Here is a 16,374-nt window from a genome sequence, read left to right on the forward strand (position 1 = left end):
CCAACCTGGCGCCCCCACGTTCGAATATACATATGCAAAACATAACAATCCCCAAAATTCCCAGAAAGAACAAAGTTAACCCGCATACAAAACTGAGCAACAGCCCAAAAACTGGTACAAAAACAATACACACAGCACCCAAAGAGAAAATAAATTCAGCAGCATAGGTAGAGAGTTAATCACCCCCAAGTTCAACGTCCTCCATCACCTGCCAGTCCCCTGTCTTTAACAAAGTTCACCACCTCATCCGGCAATCCAAACTAAAGTTCCTGGCCCTCATACGTGACCCACAAACGAGCTGGGTACAACATGCCGAACTTCACCCCCTTCTTGAAGATGGCCAATTTAACTTTATTAAAGCTCGCCGTTCTTTTGGCCAGTTCCGCACCAAAGTCCTGATAAATACGCAGCTCGTTATCTCCCCATTTGCAGCTCCTCGTATGTCTGGCCCACCTCAAGATCTGTTCCTTGTCCAGGAAATGGTGTATTTGCACCACCATCACCCTCGGTGGCTCATTCATCCGCGGCTTCCTCATAAGCGCTCTGTGCATCCTTTCCACCTCCAAGGGCTGAGTAAATGCACCTTCCCCCAGCAGCTTCTCGAACATACACACCACATATGCCCCTGCGTCCGATCCCTCGGTGCCCTCCGGGGGCCAACAATCCTCAGGTTCTGCCTGTGCGACCTATTCTCCAAATCCTCCACTTTCTCTTTCAGCCTTTTCTGGTTGTCCTTCATCATCCCCATCACCGCCGCCATCACGGTTCGCTGGTCCTCATGCTCAGCAACCGCCTCTTCCACCTACTGGATCGCCTGGCCCTGGGCTTCCAATCTTTGCTCCACCCGGTCAATCCCCGTCTTAATCGGGTCCAGGTACTCTTGTCTTGCTTGGCAAAGCTCTTCTGGAGGAATTCCACCAGCTGCTCCGTTGACTACTGGGCCGGCAATCCCAGTCCCTGGGTCTCCGCCATGTTTTCCTGTGCTGCACACACCACTCCCTTCTTTGCCCAACAATCTCTCCTTTTCAGACCACTTCTGGTCCATGAATCCATACACCGGTGGGGAATTCTTGTCCTCTACCTCACCAATCTCCTATTTTGCCAATCAAATCCCTCATAAGTCGGGGAAAAGATCTCAAAGGTCCACCACGAGCGGAAGCTGCCAAATAAGTGACCACTCACTCCATGGCCACCACCGGAAGTCTCCATAAGATATATCTTATCCTGTAATGTTCTATGTAAGTACACAGACCATGTGAAGCAACAGGCCATCTGTGGCCAAACCACTTTGTATCCAAGTGGCAGATACCACCTGATGGAACAACTGTGGATTTCTCATCAAAAATGTATTAAGGAACAATCCCTGGCCACAGACATTGAGTTGACAGCATGTCGAGGTTCCATAAACTGTATTTACTCAGGGCCACAAACTAGCTACATGGTTTTTCTGACCTTCCCACCTTCATTCCTGACAGCTGGCGGCTGGTAAAATGCAGTAATTGGCATTTTCATCCTGAGCCATCGTCAGGTCCCCATGGTGGGGGGGGGGGGGGGGGGGGGGGGGGGGGGTAGGATATCGAGGACAATGTCTCTGCTCAGCGGGACTGGCAGTGAGAGAGAGACAGACAGAGTTAGCTTCTTATCATAGAATTTACAGTGCAGAAGGAGGCCATTCGGCCCACCGAGTCCGCACCGGCTCTTGGAAAGAGCACCCTACCCAAGGTCAACACCCCCATCCTATCCCCATAACCCAGTAACCCCACCCAATACTAAGGGCAATTTTGGACACTACGGGCAATTTACCATGGCCAATCCACCTAACCTGCACATCTTTGGACTGTGGGAGGAAATCGGAGCACCCAGAGGAAACCCACGCACACACGGGGAGGATGTGCAGACTCCGCACAGTGACCCAAGCCGGAATCGAACCTGGGACCCTGGAGCTGTGAAGCCATGGTGCTATCCACAATGCTACCATGCTGCCCTTTGTCTTATGTCAACTTTGTTTCTCTCTCCACAGTTGCAGCTAGACCTGCTGACCATCTCCAGCACTTTCTGTTTATTTCAGATTTCCAGCATCAGTAGCATTTTGCTTTTATGCTTGTGCCCCAGCCTCAGTCCCCAACTATTAGAGGCCGGAACGGAAAGTCCAAGCCCCGCTGTCCAGTCGGACAGTAAATCACAGCGGCTTCCTTGATAGATGATTGACGTGAGTTGCAGCCAATAGGACGTTGGTGATTCAGATATTATCCAATAGAGGCGGGGCTTGGCTTGGCCGAAGAGGAGCCGGAGCTGCTGAAAAATGTCGGAGCGAAAAGTGTTGAATGTAAGAGGAATCCTGCTGCCGCTCAAAGGGAAAGGGGAGGAGGAGGGGGAGACGCCGCAATATTCGCCCGGGGAGAGGCTGGAGCCCCAAAACTGGGGAGTCCGGATTGGTGACGCCGCCTGAGGCTAAAAACCGGCCTGGGAGAGCTGGAGGGGAAGAGGAGAGGAGAGGAGAGGAGAAGAGGAGAGGAAAGGGGGAGGGAAGAGGGGAGGAGGAGGGGGGGTCACTGCGGCCCAGAGGGGAGGGAGGGGGGGGGGGCACTGCGGCCCAGAGGGGGGGGGGGGGGGGGAGGGAGGGGGGGGGGGGGGGGAGGGAGGGGGGGGGGGGGGTCACTGCGGCCCAGAGGGGAGGGAGGGAGGGGGGGGGGGGTCACTGCGGCCCAGAGGGGGGGGGGGGGGGTCACTGCGGCCCGGAGGGGGGGGGGGGTCACTGCGGCCCAGAGGGGAGGGGGGGGGGGGGGTCACTGCGGCCCAGGGGGGAGGGGGGGGGGTCACTGCGGCCCAGAGGGGAGGGGGGGGGGGTCACTGCGGCCCAGAGGGGAGGGGGGGGGGGGTCACTGCGGCCCAGAGGGGAGGGAGGGGGGGGTCACTGCGGCCCAGAGGGGGGGGGGGGTCACTGCGGCCCTGAGGGGAGGGAGGGGGGGGGGGTCACTGCGGCCCAGAGGGGAGGGAGGGGGGGGGGTCACTGCGGCCCAGAGGGGAGGGAGGGGGGGGGGGGTCACTGCGGCCCAGAGGGGAGGGAGGGGGGGGGTCACTGCGGCCCAGAGGGGAGGGAGGGGGGGGGGGTCACTGCGGCCCAGAGGGGAGGGGGGGGTCACTGCGGCCCAGAGGGGAGGGGGGGGTCACTGCGGCCCAGAGGGGAGGGGGGGTCACTGCGGCCCAGAGGGGAGGGTGGGGGGGTCACTGCGGCCCAGAGGGGAGGGGGGTGGTCACTGCGGCCCAGAGGGGAGCGGGGGTCACTGCGGCCCAGAGGGGAGGGGGGGGGTCACTGCGGCCCAGAGGGGAGGGGGGGGGGTCACTGCGGCCAGAGGGGAGGGGGGGGGTCACTGCGGCCCAGAGGGGAGGGGGGGGGTCACTGCGGCCCAGAGGGGAGGGGGGGGGTCACTGCGGCCCAGAGGGGAGGGTGGGGGGGTCACTGCGGCCCAGAGGGGAGGGGGTGGTCACTGCGGCCCAGAGGGGAGGGGGGGGTCACTGCGGCCCAGAGGGGAGGGGGGGGGGCACTGCGGCCCAGAGGGGAGCGGGGGGTCACTGCGGCCCAGAGGGGGGGGGGTCACTGCGGCCCAGAGGGGAGGGGGGGGTCACTGCGGCCCAGAGGGGGGGGGGGTCACTGCGGCCCAGAGGGGGGGGGTCACTGCGGCCCAGAGGGGGGGGGGGTCCCTGCGGCCCAGAGGGGGGGGGGGGGCACTGCGGCCCCGAGGGGGGGGGGGGGTCACTGCGGCCCAGAGGGGAGGGGGGGGTTACTGCGGCCCAGAGGGGAGGGGGGGTCACTGCGGCCCAGAGGGGAGGGGGGGGTCACTGCGGCCCAGAGGGGAGGGGGGGGGGTCACTGCGGCCCAGAGGGGAGGGGGGGTCACTGCGGCCCAGAGGGGAGGGGGGGGGGCACTGCGGCCCAGGGGGGGGGGTCACTGCGGCCCAGAGGGGAGGGGGGGGTCACTGCGGCCCAGAGGGGAGGGGGGGGTCACTGCGGCCCAGAGGGGGGGGGGGGTCACTGTGGCCCAGAGGGGGGGGTGGTAACTGCGGCCCAGAGGGGGGGGGTCACTGTGGCCCAGAGGGGGGGGGGGGGGTCACTGCGGCCCAGAGGGGGGGGGTCACTGCGGCCCAGAGGGGGGGGGGGGTCACTTGCGGCCCAGAGGGGAGGGAGGGGGGGGTCACTGCGGCCCAGAGGGGAGGGGGGGGGGCCACTGCGGCCCAGAGGGGGGGGTCACTGTGGCCCAGAGGGGTGGGGGGTCACTGTGGCCCAGAGGGGGGGGGGTCACTGTGGCCCAGAGGGGGGGGGTCACTGTGGCCCAGAGGGAGGGGGGCGGGTCACTGCGGCCCAGAGGGGGTGGTCACTGCGGCCCGGAGGGGGGGGGGGTCGCTGCGGCCCGGGGGGGGGGGGGGGGGGGTCACTGCGGCCCAGAGGGGAGGGGGTGGTCACTGCGGCCCAGAGGGGAGCGGGGGGTCACTGCGGCCCTGAGGGGAGGGGGGGGGTCACTGCGGCCCAGAGGGGAGGGGGGGGTCACTGCGGCCCAGAGGGGAGGGGGGGGGTCACTGCGGCCCAGAGGGGAGGGGGGGGGGGTCACTGCGGCCCAGAGGGGAGGGGGGGGGTCACTGCGGCCCAGAGGGGAGGGTGGGGGGGTCACTGCGGCCCAGAGGGGAGGGGGTGGTCACTGCGGCCCAGAGGGGAGCGGGGGGTCACTGCGGCCCAGAGGGGAGGGGGGGGGTCACTGCGGCCCAGAGGGGAGGGGGGGGGTCACTGCGGCCCAGAGGGGAGCGGGGGGTCACTGCGGCCCAGAGGGGGGGGGGGGTCACTGCGGCCCAGAGGGGGGGGGTCACTGCGGCCCAGAGGGGGGGGTGGGGTCACTGCGGCCCAGAGGGGGGGGGTCACTGCGGCCCAGAGGGGGGGGGTCACTGCGGCCCAGAGGGGGGGGGGTCACTGCGGCCCAGAGGGGGGGGGTGTCACTGCGGCCCAGAGGGAGGGGGGGGGTCACTGCGGCCCAGAGGGGAGGGGGGGGTCACTGCGGCCCAGAGGGGAGGGGGGAGTCACTGCGGCCCAGAGGGGAGGGGGGGGGTCACTGCGGCCCAGAGGGGAGGGGGGGGGTCACTGCGGCCCAGAGGGGGGGGTCACTGCGGCCCAGAGGCGAGGGGGGGGTCACTGCGGCCCAGAGGGGAGGGGGGGTCACTGCGGCCCAGAGGGGGGGGGGTCACTGTGGCCCAGAGGGGGGGGGGTCACTGCGGCCCAGAGGGGGGGGGTCACTGTGGCCCAGAGGGGGGGGGGGTCACTGCGGCCCAGAGGGGGGGGGGGGTCACTGCGGCCCAGAGGGGAGGGAGGGGGGGGTCACTGCGGCCCAGAGGGGAGGGAGGGGGGGGGTCACTGCGGCCCAGAGGGGGGGTCACTGCGGCCCAGAGGGGGGGGTCACTGCGGCCCAGAGGGGTGGGGGGTCACTGTGGCCCAGAGGGGGGGGGGGTCACTGCGGCCCAGAGGGGAGGGAGGGGGGGGTCACTGCGGCCCAGAGGGAGGGGGGGGGGGTCACTGCGGCCCAGAGGGAGGGGGGGGTCACTGCGGCCCAGAGGGGAGGGGGGGGGTCACTGCGGCCAGAGGGGAGGGGGGGGTCACTGCGGCCCAGAGGGGAGGGGGGGGGGTCACTGCGGCCCAGAGGGGGGGGGGTCACTGCGGCCCAGAGGGGAGGGGGGGGGGAGTCACTGCGGCCCAGAGGGGGGGGGGGTCACTGCGGCCCAGAGGGGGGGTCACTGCGGCCCAGAGGGGGGGGGGGGTCACTGTGGCCCAGAGGGGGGGGGGTCACTGTGGCCCAAAGGGAGGGGGGCGGGTCGCTGCGGCCCAGAGGGGGTGGTCACTGCGGCCCGGAGGGGGGGGGGGTCGCTGCGGCCCGGGGGGGGGGGGGGGTGGTCACTGCGGCCCAGAGGGGGGTTGGTCACTGTGGCCCAGAGGGTGGGGGGGGTCACTGCAGCCCAGAGGTGGGGGGGGTCACTGCGGCCCAGAGGGATGGGGGGGGTCACTGCGGCCCAGAGGGATGGGGGGGGGTCACTGCAGCCCAGATGGAGGGGGGGGGTCACTGCGGCCCAGAGGGGGGGGGGGGTCACTGTGGCCCAGAGAGGGGGGGGGTGGTCACTGTGGCCCAGAGGGAGGGGCGGGTCACTGCGGCCCGGAGGGGGGGGGTCACTGCGGCCCGGGGGGGGGGGGGGGGTGGTCACTGCGGCCCAGAGGGGGGTTGGTCACTGTGGCCCAGAGGGTGGGGGAGGGTCACTGCAGCCCAGAGGTGGGGGGGGGGTCACTGCGGCCCAGAGGGATGGGGGGGGGGTCACTGCGGCCCAGAGGGAGGGGGGGGTCACTGCGGCCCAGAGTGAGGGAAGGGGTCACTGCGGCCCAGAGGGAGGGGGGGGGGGGTCACTGCGGCCCAGAGGGAGGGGGGGGGGCACTGCGGCCCGGGGGGGGGGGAATCACGGCGGCCCAGGGGGATGGGGGGGGGGTCACTGCGGCCCAGAGGGAGGGGGGGGGGTCACTGCGGCCCAGAGGGGGGGGGTGGTCACTGTGGCCAGAGGGAGGGGGGCGGGTCACTGCGGCCCAGAGGGTGTGGTCACTGCGGCCCGGAGGGGGGGGGGGGGTCACTGCGGCCCGGGGGGGGGGGGGGGGGGGTGGTCACTGCGGCCCAGAGGGGGGTTGGTCACTGTGGCCCAGAGGGTGGGGGGGGGTCACTGCAGCCCAGAGGTGGGGGGGGGGGGTGGGTCACTGCGGCCCAGAGGGATGGGGGGTGTCACTGCGGCCCAGAGGGATGGGGGGGGGGGGGGTCACTGCGGCCCAGAGGGAGGGGGGGGGTCACTGCGGCCCAGAGTGAGGGAAGGGGTCACTGAGGCCCAGAGGGGAGGGGGGGTCACTGCGGCCCAGAGGGGAGGGGGAGGGGTCACTGCGGCCTAGAGGGGGGGGGGGGGTCACTGCGGCCCAGAGGGGGGGTGGGTCACTGCGGCCCCAGAGGGGAGGGGGGGGTCACTGCGACCCAGAGGGGAGGGGGGGGTCACTGCGGCCCAGAGGGGAGGGGGGGGGTCACTGCGGCCCAGAGGGGAGGGGGGGGGGGAGTCACTGCGGCCCAGAGGGGGGGGGTCACTGCGGCCCAGAGGGGGGGTCACTGCGGCCCAGGGGGGGGGGGGGGTTAACTGTGGCCCAGAGGGGGGGGGTCACTGTGGCCCAGAGGGAGGGGGGCGGGTCACTGCGGCCCAGAGGGGGTGGTCACTGCGGCCCGGAGGGGGGGGGGTCGCTGCGGCCCGGGGGGGGGGGGGGGGGTGGTCACTGCGGCCCAGAGGGTGGTTGGTCACTGTGGCCCAGAGGTTGGGGGGGGGTCACTGCAGCCCAGAGGTGGGGGGGGGTCACTGCGGCCCAGAGGGATGGGGGGGTCACTGCGGCCCAGAGGGATGGGGGGGGGGTCACTGCAGCCCAGATGGGGGGGGGGGGGCACTGCGGCCCAGAGGGGGGGGGGGGTCACTGTGGCCCAGAGGGGGGGGGTGGTCACTGTGGCCCAGAGGGAGGGGCGGGTCACTGCGGCCCAGAGGGGGTGGTCACTGCGGCCCGGGGGGGGGGGGGTGGTCACTACGGCCCAGAGGGGGGGTGGTCACTGTGGCCCAGAGGGTGGGGGAGGGTCACTGCAGCCCAGAGGTGGGGGGGGGGGGGTCACTGCGGCCCAGAGGGATGGGGGGGGGGTCACTGCGGCCCAGAGGGAGGGGGGGGTCACTGCGGCCCAGAGTGAGGGAAGGGGTCACTGCGGCCCAGAGGGAGGGGGGGGGGGTCACTGCGGCCCAGAGGGAGGGGGGGGGTCACTGCGGCCCAGAGGGATGGGGGGGGGGTCACTGCGGCCCAGAGGGGGGGGGGGGTCACTGCGGCCCGGGGGGGGGGGGGGGGGTCACTGCGGCCCAGAGGGGGGGGGTGGTCACTGTGGCCCAGAGGGAGGGGGGCGGGTCACTGCGGCCCAGAGGGTGTGGTCACTGCGGCCCGGAGGGGGGGGGGGGGGGGGTCACTGTGGCCCGGGGGGGGGGGGGGGTGGTCACTGCGGCCCAGAGGGGGGTTGGTCACTGCAGCCCAGAGGGGGGGGGGGGGGGGTCACTGCGGCCCAGAGGGATGGGGGGGGGGTCACTGCGGCCCAGAGGGGGGGGGGGGGGGGTCACTGCGGCCCAGAGGGAGGGGGGGGGTCACTGCGGCCCAGAGTGAGTGAATGGGTCACTGCGGCCCAGAGGGAGGGGGGGGGTCACTGCGGCCCAGAGGGGAGGGGGGGGTCACTGCGGCCCAGGGGGGAGGGGGAGGGGTCACTGCGGCCTAGAGGGGGGGGGGGGTCACTGCGGCCCAGAGGGGGGGTGGGTCACTGCGGCCCAAAGGGGGGGGTCACTGCGGCCCAGAGGGGGGGGGGGGTCACTGCGGCCCAGAGGGGAGGGAGGGGGGGGGGTCACTGCGGCCCAGAGGGGAGGGGGGGGAGTCACTGCGGCCCAGAGGGGGGGGTCACTGCGGCCCAGAGGGGGGGTCACTGCGGCCCAGATGGAGGGGGGAGGGGGTCACTGCGGCCCAGAGGGGGGGGGGTCACTGTGGCCCAGAGGGGGGGGGTGGTCACTGTGGCCCAGAGGGAGGGGGGCGGGTCACTGCGGCCCAGAGGGGGTGGTCACTGCGGCCCAGAGGGCTGGGGGGGTCACTGCGGCCCAGAGGGATGGGGGGGGGGGGGGGTCACTGCGGCCCAGAGGGAGGGGGGGGGGGGTCACTGCGGCCCAGTGAGGGAAGGGGTCACTGCGGCCCAGAGGGAGGGGGGGGGTCACTGCGGCCCAGAGGGGAGGGGGGGTCACTGCGGCCCAAAGGGGAGGGGGGGTGTCTCTGCGGCCCAGAGGGGGGGGGGGGTCACTGCGGCCCAGAGGGGGTGGGGGTCACTGCGGCCCAGAGGGGGTGGGGGTCACTGCGGCCCAGAGGGGGGGGGGGGGGGTCACTGCGGCCCAGAGGGGAGTGAGGGGGGGGGGTCACTGCGGCCCAGAGGGGAGGGGGGGGAGTCACTGCGGCCCAGAGGGGGGGGTCACTGCGGCCCAGAGGGGGGGTCACTGCGGCCCAGATGGAGGGGGGGGTCACTGCGGCCCAGAGGGGGCGGGGGTCACTGTGGCCCAGAGGGGGGGGGGGGTGGTCACTGTGGCCCAGAGGGAGGGGGGCGGGTCACTGCGGCCCAGAGGGGGTGGTCACTGCGGCCCGGAGGGGGGGGGGGGTCACTGCGGCCCGGGGGGGGGGGGGGGGGGTGGTCACTGCGGCCCAGAGGGGGGTTGGTCACTGTGGCCCAGAGGGTGGGGGAGGGTCACTGCAGCCCAGAGGTGGGGGGGGGGTCACTGCGGCCCAGAGGGATGGGGGGGGGGGTCACTGCGGCCCAGAGGGGGGGGGGGGGTCACTGCGGCCCAGAGTGAGGGAAGGGGTCACTGCGGCCCAGAGGGAGGGGGGGGTCACTGCGGCCCAGAGGGAGGGGGGGGGTCACTGCGGCCCGGGGGGGGGGGGGGGGGAATCACTGCGGCCCAGAGGGATGGGGGGGGGTCACTGCGGCCCATAGGGTGGGGGGGGGGTCACTGCGGCCCATGGGGGGGGGGTGGTCACTGCGGCCCAGAGGGGGGGGGGTCACTGCGGCCCAGAGGGGGGGGGGGGGGGTGGTCACTGTGGCCCAGAGGGAGGGGGGCGGGTCACTGCGGCCCAGAGGGTGTGGTCACTGCGGCCCGGAGGGGGGGGGGTCACTGCGGCCCGGGGGGGGGGGGGGGGGGTGGTGGTCACTGCGGCCCAGAGGGGGGTTGGTCACTGTGGCCCAGAGGGTGGGGGGGGGTCACTGCAGCCCAGAGGTGGGGGGGGGTCACTGCGGCCCAGAGGGATGGGGGGGTCACTGCGGCCCAGAGGGATGGGGGGGGGGGTCACTGCGGCCCAGAGGGGGGGGGGGGGTCACTGCGGCCCAGAGTGAGGGAAGGGGTCACTGCGGCCCAGAGGGAGGGGGGGGGGGTCACTGCGGCCCAGAGGGAGGGGGGGGGTCACTGCGGCCCGGGGGGGGGGGGGGGTCACTGCGGCCCGGGGGGGGGGGGTCGCTGGGGCCCAGAGGGGGGGGGGGGGTCGCTGCGGCCCAGAGGGAGGGGGGGTCACTGCGGGCCAGTGGGAGGGGGGGAATCACTGCGGGCCAGTGGGAGGGGGGGGAATCACTGCGTCCCAGCGGGAGGGGGGGGTCACTGCGGCCCAGAGGGGGGGGTCACTGTGGCCCAGGGGGAGAGAGGGATGGTCACTGCGGCCCAGAGGGATTGCGGGGGGTTCGCTGCGGTCCACAGTGAGGGAAAGTCACTGCGGCCCAAAGGGAGGGGAGGTCACTGCTGCCCAGAGAGAGGGGTGGGGGGGTCGCTGCAGCCCAGAGGAGGGGGGGGTCACTGCGGCCCGGAGGGAGGGAGGGGCGATCGCTGCGGCCCAGGGGGAGGGGGGGGGGTCGCTGCGGCCCAGAGGGAGGGAGGGAGGGGGGTTCGCTGCAGCCCAAAGGGAGGGGGGGGGGGGGTTTGCTGCGGCCCAGAGTAGGGGAGGGTCGCTGCGGCTCAAAGGGAGAGGGAGGAGGGTTCACTGCGGACCAGAGGGATATGGGGGGGTGGTCACTGCAGCCCAGAGGGAGGGAGGGGGGGTCACTGCGGCCCAGAGGGAGTGGAGGGTCACTGCTGCCCAGAGGGAGGGGGGGGTCACTGCGGTCCAGAGGGAGGGGGGGTCACTGCGGCCCAGAGGGAGGGGGGGGTCACTGCGGCCCAGAGGGCGGGGAGGGGTCACTGCGGCCCAGAGGGCGGGGAGGGGTCAATGCGGCCCAGAGGGGGGTGTGGGGGGGGGGGAGGTGCTCACTGCAGCACAGAGGGAGGGGGAGGGGTCACTGCAGCCCAGAGGGAGGGGGGGTCACTGCGCTCACCTGTGTATGAAAATTCAAGGCTGTTTAATATTCGAGTGCCTATTCTCAGCTGGTTTAACATTCGGGCTGATTTCCTGATATAATTAGCTCGTAGATACTGTGTCCCTCATTCTGTCTCATTCTGAGATTTTTACCAGATTCAATTGTCCCTTTCTCTAATAAGTCACTTTAGTGAGGGAGTGCTGGATTATCTTTATAACTGAAGCCCTTTTCTAGCTCCAGGTAGTATCTTTTCAAAGATCTGAGAGATCTGTCTGGTTTCCTGGTCACTCTTGCTCCCCGAATAAGAGAGTAAATGGTCATTCATCTCATTTGTTTATTTACCATGTTGTGACCTAATTGTAACCATGTTTTCAAAAGTTCTTAATTTGCCATATTAAACACTTTGAATGTGAATTATTTTTAATAGTAGATATTTTCATTCTCTAATGAGTTTGTGTTTCTGTATGTGCTCATCCTTGAAGTGCACTCAAATGACGATGTTCCTCATTCGTCCTTCAGAAGAGACATCCTGCCTTCAGACTGAGAGTACACTCCATCGTGTTGTGTGGCATTACCACTTTGCTCAGTGGAATAGATTCAGTGCAAATTTAGCAGTGCAAAACTGGGTTTCCATGAGGAACAGTGGACCATCTTCAGCAATAGAATTGTGTTCATCCAAAATCAGAAACAATAGGACCCTGCATATCCCTCAGTGTACCATTAAGCCAGGGATTAACCCTGGTTCAATGAAGATTGTAGGAGGACATGCCAAGAGCAGGACCAAGTATACCTAAAAATCAGGTGTCAAACTGATGAAGCTACACCATAGGGCTACTTGTGTGCAAAGCAGTGGAAGCAGCATAAAATAGACAAAGCTAAGCGATTGACAAATCGGATCAAAGCTCTGGAATCCAACCACATTCAGTCATGACTGGTGATGGACAATTAAGCAGCTCATCTGAAGAAGGAGGCTCCACAAATATCTCGAACCTTAATGATGGGGGTGCGTGACACATCAGTGCAAAAGACAAGGCTGAAGCATTCAAAACAATCTTCAGCCTGAAGTGCTGAATGCAAGACCTTTTTCTAAAAAAAAAACACAATGGTAAAGATCTCAAATAGGAACTTAAATCCTTCAGGAGTAGGCCTTCAATCCCTAGAGTCTGCCCCTCTAATCTGTAAGGTGGCTGATCTTCTGCATCAGCTGCACTTTTCAACCCTATCCCCAAATCCCTTAATTCTCTCCATGCCCGAAAATGTATCCGTCTTGAACATACTCAGCAACTGAGTGTCCACAGGCTTCTGGGGTAGAGAGCTACAAAGATTCACCTCACAGTTATACATGGATGCCCCTTTATGTTCAGTAAGTCGGGAGAAATCTGTAATGTGTTTCACTGGTGCAGTTCGGAGCATTTTTCTGACTTCCCCACATATACCTCCAGTTAAGGTTGCTACGGCAGCATGCTGAAGGTTCAGTTGATAACAAAGTGCATATTGGTGTTTGGTAGTGAGACCTATTGGCCTGTTTGGTTCATACTGGGGATGCCCTGAGACGGTATTTCTTTTTTTAAAAATTATTCCATTTGAGGGGCAATATAGCGCGGCCAATCCACCTACCCTGCACGTCTTTGGGTTCTGGGGATGAGACCCATGCAGACACGCAGAGAATGTGCAAACTCCACACAGACAGTGACCCGGGGCCACGATCGAACCTGGGTCCTCGGTGCCGTGAGGCAGCAGTGCTAACCAGTCCGCCACCGTTCCACCCTGTCAAAATACTGACAAGACCTGTTTGTGTTCATGGTAACATATAGCCTGCACCCACCGAATTGAGTTACTTTTACCAATTTAGTTCTTATTCTGGAGAGAAGGACCAAAGGTCAAAACTCACATATGCATACGAGCTGGTGCTCTGGGTTATATACTGTTACTTCACCTCTGGATTCTGAACTCCAATCTGCTCCAAACCAATAAACATCTACTGGCTGGAACAGCTCTATGTGAAATTAATTTATGCAGCTTCAGTCCAATTCCTAATATACCTAATCTAATGTACAAAACTGTTATTAATTTGGTGCTCATTCACTGAGTCAATCAACAGACTGAAGGGTGGAAATGATAAAAGATAATACTGCTGGAATGGTGCCCTGAGGTTTGGATGGAGAGAGGGAGTTAGTCTGCATCTGAACTAAATGTCGGAGTTGTCACTCATCCATCACCTTGTTCAGCGTGCCAAAACATTTAGAAACTTTTTAATTCCCGAAACAGTCCCTACTTACCGTGTTTCTCCTCTTTCCGCCAGAAATACTACCCACCAGACTTTGATCCGTCAAAGATTCCCAAACTCAAACTTCCCAAAGATCGACAGTATGTGGTCCGATTAATGGCTCCTTTCAACATGAGGTAGGTGCCAGCAGCTCATCAATATTTCGCCTGCTAACCAGTATAGAAATCATTTGTAATTCCCAAAAAACGTAGTTAACAATGCGATTTGTGACAATTGAACAATGGAAACTGGATTTTATGATTATTATTTGGGACGGGCTGCCTGATTTATATCTCCATTAGCTCACAGATACTGAGTCCCTCATTCTGTTCTAGTACCATGCAATTGTTACCATACTCGCTTTTAATTCTCTCTCTCTCTCTCTCGAAGGAGAGACTTTAGTCTGGTATCTGATCTCTCCCTTGCCTGGCTTTCAATTTCTCAACTCTTTGACCCAGTTCTTTCTTGTCTTTGTTGTTCATGCAGCAACATAACAGTCACTGTGCTTCAAAGTAGTGCAATACTTTGAGAGGTGTCACAGCGATGCAACAAGGTGATATGCCAATGCTTTTATCTTCCGTTATTTCAAAGCTATAGAAATCTTCATGCCCCTTAGTCTTTCTTTTGCTTTTTGCATGCCTGAGCTTGCTGTTCCTAACCACTGCCTGGTGACTGGGTGCTTTTCAGCTGAGTTTATGATGGAGCAATATGTGGCTGTAAGTGCCTTCCCGTGGGAAGCAATTGTCAGCAGTCATCTGGACTGCATCTGTATGTACACCTGTCCTTAAATCAATAAAAAAAAACCTAATGACAGGAGTGTGATATTATACCATATCAATTGACAGCAACATTTGCAACTACTTTAACCAGAAGATAATAATTCTGATGCTGTACGCCCAACTATCCGTCTTGAACAATGGTGCTTTCATAGAATCCCTACAGTCAGAAGGAAGCTATTTGGCACATCGGGTCCATAAGATATAGGAGCAGAATTAGGCCATTCGACCTATCGAGTCTGCTTCGCCATTCAGTCCTGGCTGATATGTTTCTCATCTTCATTCTCCTGCCTTCTCCCCATAACTGCTGATCCCCCCTATTAATCAAGAACCCATCAATGGGCAGCACGGTGGCACAGCAGTTAGCACTGCTGACTCACAGAGCCGAAGACCAAGGTTCGATTCCAGCTCTGGGTCACTGTCCGTATGGAGATTGCACATTCTACCCGTGTTTGTGTGGGTTTTGCCCCCACAACCTAAAAGATCTGCAGGGTAGGTGGATTGGGCACGCTAAATTGCCCCTTAATTGGAAAAAATAAATTGGGTACCCTAAATAAGCAACAAAAAAAACACCTATCTATTTCTGTCTTAAAGAAACTCTGCTCTGACCCTCTGAAAGAGCGCTCTGCCAAGACCCACTCCGTTGACCTATCCCTGTAACCCTGCGCACATTGATCATGGCCAATCTGCATAACCTACACATCTTCCCGTACCAGCCTCCCCGAACAGGCGCTGGATTGTGGCGACTAGGGGCTTTTCACAGTAACTTCATTGAAGCTTACTCATGACAATAATTGATTTTCATTTCATTTGGACTGTGGGAGAAAACCGGAGCATCCGGAGGAAACCCATGCAGACACTGGGAGCATGTGCACGTTCCACACAGGCAGTCACCCAAGACCAGAGTCACTGTGTAACCACTGTGCCGCTTCCTTCGGCAGCCCTAGCATATCACAATGCTAAGCTGACTGGCCAACCAACCTGGGCTTGATGAGGAGCCTTTTCTTGACAACATATAGAAAGATAGACAAATTGTCCCCTTCTAGTGTCAAATACAGGCCCCTTGTATATTCCATCCTTCATAAAGACAAAATAGGATCTGTCAGGAAGAAGTTATTTTAAAAGTATCGCAATACTAGAGAGAGTTACACATTACAATTATAACTACATAATCTACGGTTATGATTGGAATCAGAATGGATTCATGGGTCCATCACCATGTTAACCTGAGGCTCTTTCGACCCATACGGGTAAATGGTAGATTCTTGAATTATTCACGGATAGGCAGTGAGCTCGCCCATTATCCTGGCCAACATTTTTCCCACAACCAACACCGAAAATCAGATTTACATTGTCATTCATCTCATCTACTGGTCGCATCTTTCTGATGCAGGATAGCTGACACGTTAGGGCAGCACAGTGGTTCACAGCTGCAGGGTCTTGGGTTCAATTCCGGCCTCAGGTTACTGTCTGTGTGGAGTTTGCACTTTCTCCACTGTTTCCTCCCACAGTCCAAAGATGTGCAGGTTAGGTGGAATAGCTATGCTAAATTGCCCCTTAGTGTCCAAAAAGTTAGGTGGAGTTACTGGGTTATGGGGATGGGGTGGAGGTGCAGGCTCGATGGGCCGAAAGGCCTCCTTCTGCACTGTGAATTCTATGATTTGCTTGCATAACAGCTGGCACTTCACTCCACCAATGAAACACGATATGACTGCCGCAATTAATGGCTTTCACATTTATTTAATTGGTGTTTGCAAAGTAACTTGTAATTGTGCCTATTTTCCACTATCTCTCGGATGCCTGACCTAGAATAGGAATCACACCATGAAACATTAGCTGCAGATTGGATAAAAAGATTTCCAACAGTTGCTTTTACCAGCCATTGAAGGATTATTATTTGATACTATGGCCAACACACATTATTGAAATGCCCGGTAAAGCCCCAGAGGTCTCGCAAGTGGAATGTCAGACACTGTAACCGCTAGACAAGGCCACTTGGAGAATGATGATTGGCTCTGTTCTTTGGAGTCTGAAGTGTTAAGGCTATTTCTACTGGTTGTTTGATTCATTAAATGCAACAGAATTATTTTTCACAGCAAGAGGGAATTTAACTGTTTGTGTTTTTAAAAATGAAGACTCTGGGGCGACTTGATGGAGGTTTGTAAAATAATGAGGTGATGCGATTGTGTACATGTGGACCACTTATTTCAACTGCAGTTTGTTGGGGAAAACTGGAGTCAAGTTTACACGTTATGGAAGGGCATAACTAGGTTTGATAAGTTATTTTCCAAGTGAAAAATGGAGCTGTGGAACGGTGACCAACTTGTGTGGTGAGTGCTGATTCATTGTATTCTTTTTAAGATGAAGCTGGACCTATTTGTAGTTAGGGACAA

General features: G+C 62.3%; 1 protein-coding gene across 3 annotated transcripts in view; it reads left to right on the forward strand.

Annotated features, from left to right (window-relative positions):
- Positions 1 to 2,189: 2,189 nt before the first annotated feature.
- yju2 (YJU2 splicing factor homolog) overlaps positions 2,190 to 16,374 on the forward strand; it is a 32,458-nt gene continuing 18,273 nt past the window's right edge. For all 3 annotated transcript variants that reach the window (XM_038777205.1, XM_038777207.1, XM_038777208.1), the window contains exons 1-2: positions 2,190 to 2,326; positions 13,242 to 13,342. In XM_038777205.1, coding sequence (XP_038633133.1) covers positions 2,303 to 2,326; positions 13,242 to 13,342 — 125 coding nt within the window. In that variant the 5' untranslated portion in view covers positions 2,190 to 2,302. The remainder of the gene's footprint in view (positions 2,327 to 13,241; positions 13,343 to 16,374) is intronic.

This window comes from Scyliorhinus canicula, chromosome 18, assembly GCF_902713615.1.
Source record: "Scyliorhinus canicula chromosome 18, sScyCan1.1, whole genome shotgun sequence".
Classification (NCBI taxonomy): Eukaryota; Metazoa; Chordata; class Chondrichthyes; order Carcharhiniformes; family Scyliorhinidae; genus Scyliorhinus; species Scyliorhinus canicula.